General features: G+C 42.8%; 1 protein-coding gene across 1 annotated transcript in view; it reads right to left on the reverse strand.

The window, feature by feature from the left end:
- Positions 1-4,020, reverse strand: part of LOC107198944 (angiopoietin-4-like) — a 15,899-nt gene that overhangs the window by 4,097 nt on the left and 7,782 nt on the right. The window contains exon 3 of the mRNA XM_033511604.1: positions 713-929. Within this exon, the coding sequence (XP_033367495.1) occupies positions 713-929 (217 nt within the window). The remainder of the gene's footprint in view (positions 1-712; positions 930-4,020) is intronic.

A 4,020-nucleotide genomic window follows, 5' to 3' on the forward strand; every position in this document is an offset into this window, starting at 1 on the left:
AAAGGATTCCAGGGAATCAAAGAGCGGAGAGGACCAAAATCCCAAGCGGGAAAAATCGGGAAAATCCCTGAAAATCCTTGGATTTCCAACACGGAGCTCAACAATCGGAGCCGAAAATCCCGGGAGAAGCCCAGGATCATCCACTGGATCCCAACTTTCCCTCGGATTGGGAATCTGGGCGGCGCCGGATGATGCCGCACATTCCCGAACTCGCATCCAAACTTTAAACTCGGGATAAAATAAAATAAAATAAAATAAAATAAAATAAAATAAAATAAAATAAAATTAAATTAAATTAAATTAAATTAAATTAAATTAAATTAATTTTTTTTAAAAAAAAAATAAAATAAAATTAAATAAAATTAAAATAATTAAATTAAATTAAATTAAACTAAATTAAAATAAAATAAAATAAAATAAAATATAATTAAATTAAATTAAATTAAATTTTAAAAAAATTAAAAAATAAATTAAAATAATACAAATAAAAATACAAATAAAAATAAAATAAAAATAAAATAAAATAGAATTAAATTAAATTAAACTAAATTTTAAAAAATAAAAAAGAAAATAAATAAAATAAAATAAAATAAAATAAAATAAAATAAAATAAAATAAAATAAAATAAAATAAAATAAAATAAAATAAACTCCTCTGGGCAGAATTCCCGCCTCCCGGGGTTCGGAATCCCAGGAATTTTCCCTGGATTCACCTGAAGACCTGGTAGAAGGCGTGTTTGTGTTTGTTATTCCAGTCTTCCAGGTCGATCCGTAGGGAATAATCCCCTTGGCTCGTCATCCTGTGGATGTTGTCGTTGCCCAGCCAGAATTCCCCGTGGAGATCCCCGAATCCTTCCTTGTACTCGTTCCACGTCCGGTTGAAATCCACGGATCCGTCCTGGCGCCTCTGGATAACGGTCCAGCCCCCTCCTGCCGGGAGATGGATATCCCGGGAAAATCCAGGGAAAGTCCAGGGAATATCCAGGGAAAATCCAGGGGAAATCCAGGGAAATTCCAGGGAAATTCCAGGGAGAATCCAGGGAGAATCCAGGGAGAATCCAGGGAAAATCCAGGGAATATCCAGGGAAAATCCAGGGAATATCCAGGGAAATCCAGGGAATATCCAGGGAAAATCCAGGGAATATCCAGGGGAATTCCAGGGAATATCCAGGGAATATCCAGAGAGGGCCTTCAGGGAAGGATCCGAAATTCAAATTCCCTGGAATTGTCCAGGAGAGCTGGGATTTGGGATAACGGAGGGAGGGTCGGGAGCCAGGGAATGGCTTCCCACTGGGAAAGGGGAGCTGGGAGCTTGGGAAGGAATTCCCAGAGAATCCCTGGGAATGTCCAAGGAAAGGCTGGGATGGGGCTGGGAGGAGCCCGGGATTGGTGGGAGGTGTTGGGGATTCTGGGAGCAAGGACACTCAGGATCCATCCCGAGGGATTTTTATGGAATTCGGGGATGGAAAAGGGAAGGGAGACCCTTCCTGGAGTCCTGAGATTCCCAGTGAATTCCCAAAATTCCTTCTCCAGGAGGAGTCAGGATGGGGCTGNCTCCCAGGGAATGAGGGATGGGATGAGAGGGAAGGGCCTGGAGATTCATGGGATACAATTCCCGCATGGAAAAGGTTTTCCAGCCTTGGTGGAGCCCCCATTCCAGGAGGGATTTAAATCCCTGTGGATTTGGGAGGATCGAAAACACCGGAATCCACCCTGGGAGAACAATTCCAACCTCAACAATTCCACGATTCCCAAGCGCGACGTTTTCCCTTTTCCCCATCCCCCCGATCCCAGGCGGGAAGAACGTTCCGGAATTTTTCCCTTCCGGAATTTTCCCCGGGTCCTACCTTGTAGTACACCCCGTTGAGGTTGGAGAAGAAGCACTGGTGGTACCACCAGCCGCCGTGGGAGATCTCGGCGCAGATATTCCCGGAATCCGGAGTGCTGAAGCTCCGCTTGTCGTGGTACCAGGCGAAGGAATCCTCCACCGTGCCGCTGAAGCCGTCCACGTGCAGCCGGTACAGGTTCTCCTCGTCCTCGATGCTGTGCCGGGGAAAAGTTCTGGAATTTTCTGGGGGGTTCGCGGAGAAAATTCCGGAATTTTCTGGGGGTTGCATGGGGATTTTGTGGGGATTTTGTGGGGATTTTATGGGAATTTTCTGGGAATTTGTTGGGAATTTTCTGGGGATTTTATGGGAGTTTCCTGGGAATTTTCTGGGGATTTTATGGTGGGAATTTCCTGGGAATTTTCAGGGGATTTTATGGGAATTTCCTGGGGATTTCCTGGGGATTTTCTGGGAATTTTATGGGGATTTTATGGGCATTTCGTGGGGATTTTCTGGGGATTTTCCAGGGATTTCCTGGGAATTTTCTGGGGATTTCCTGGGAATTTTCTGGGGATTTTATGGGGATTTTCTGGGAATTTCCAGTGGATTTTCTGGGAATTTCATGGGAATTTTCTGGGACTTTTCATGGGGATTTCCTGGAATTTTTCCGGGAATTTCCTGGGAATTTCCTGGGGATTTTCTGGGAATTTCCTGGGAATTTCCTGGGGATTTTCTGGGAATTTCATGGGAATTTTCTGGGGATTTCCTTGGAATTTTCTGGGGATTTTCTGGGAATTTCCTGGGAATTTTCTGGGGATTTCCTTGGAATTTTCTGGGGATTTTCTGGGAATTTCCTGGGAATTTTCTGGGGATTTCCTGGAATTTTTCCAGGAATTTCCTGGGAATTTCCTGGAAATTTTAAGGGGATTTTATGGGGATTTTCTGGGAATTTTATGGGGATTTTCTGGAAATTTCCTGGGAATTTCCTGGGAATTTTCTAGGAATTTCCTGGGGATTTCCTGGGGATTTCCAGGGGATTTCCAGGGGATTTCCAGGGAATTTCATTGGGATTGGTTGGCCTGGAAGAGCCAGGGAGGATGAGGAGGGTTTGGGGATGGGTGTGGTCGGGAATTTGGGGATTTCGGGATGAGCAGGAAAGAGCGGCAGAGGAATGTGGGATGAGTGGGAAAAATCCCGATGGAAATTCATTGATAGATAGTGGAATTAAAACTATATTATTATTAATTATTAATTATTTATTAGTAAATATTATCAAATATTATTATCAATTATTAATTATAATTATTTATTATTAATTATTAACTTAAGTTATTAATAGTAATTATCATTATCCATTATCCATTATCCATTACCTATTACCCTTTATTAAGTATTAAGTATTAATTTTTAAGTATTAAGTATTGAGTATGAATTAGGTATTAGTAATTAGGTATTATAAATTATGTATTATAAAATATGTATAATTAACTATTAATTACTAATGATGAATTATTAACGATTACCTATTAACTATCAATTATTAATTATTTATTGTTGTTGTTATAGTTATTTATTGTTGTTATTTTAGTATGAGTGCATTTATAATTCCATCATAATAATTATTTATAACATCAATAATTGTAATTGTAATATGTAATTAATAATTATATTACAGGGCCATGAGCCAGGGAATGGCTTCCCACTGGGAAAGGGGAGCTGGGAGCTTGGGAAGGAATTCCCAGAGAATCCCTGGGAGCGTCCAAGGAAATGCTGGAGCCACCTGGGATTGGGATTGGGATTGGGGTTGGGATTGGGACGGAAGATCCCTGGATCCCATCCCAAACCATTCCGGGATTCTGGGATCAAGGACACTCAGGATCCATCCCGGGGGATTTTTATGGAATTCTGGGATGGAAAAGGGAAGGGAGACCCTTCCTGGAGTCCTGAGATTCCCAGCAAGGCCCCTGGATCCCGAAATTCCTTCTCCAGGAGGAGTCGGGATGGGGCTTGGTCCAATCCCGGGCTGGGAGAGCCGGGAATGTGCAGCCGGATCAGGGAAGGATCCCGGGAATTCTGGGAGCCGCTTCCCGAGGCTCCAGAGGCTCCGGGAGAGCTGGGATTTGGGAAAGGGCCGCAGGGCCAGGAGCCAGGGAATGGCTTCCCACTGGGAAAGGGGAGCTGGGAGCTTGGGAAGG

Source organism: Parus major, unplaced genomic scaffold (genome assembly GCF_001522545.3).
Source record: "Parus major isolate Abel unplaced genomic scaffold, Parus_major1.1 Scaffold379, whole genome shotgun sequence".
Classification (NCBI taxonomy): domain Eukaryota; kingdom Metazoa; phylum Chordata; class Aves; order Passeriformes; family Paridae; genus Parus; species Parus major.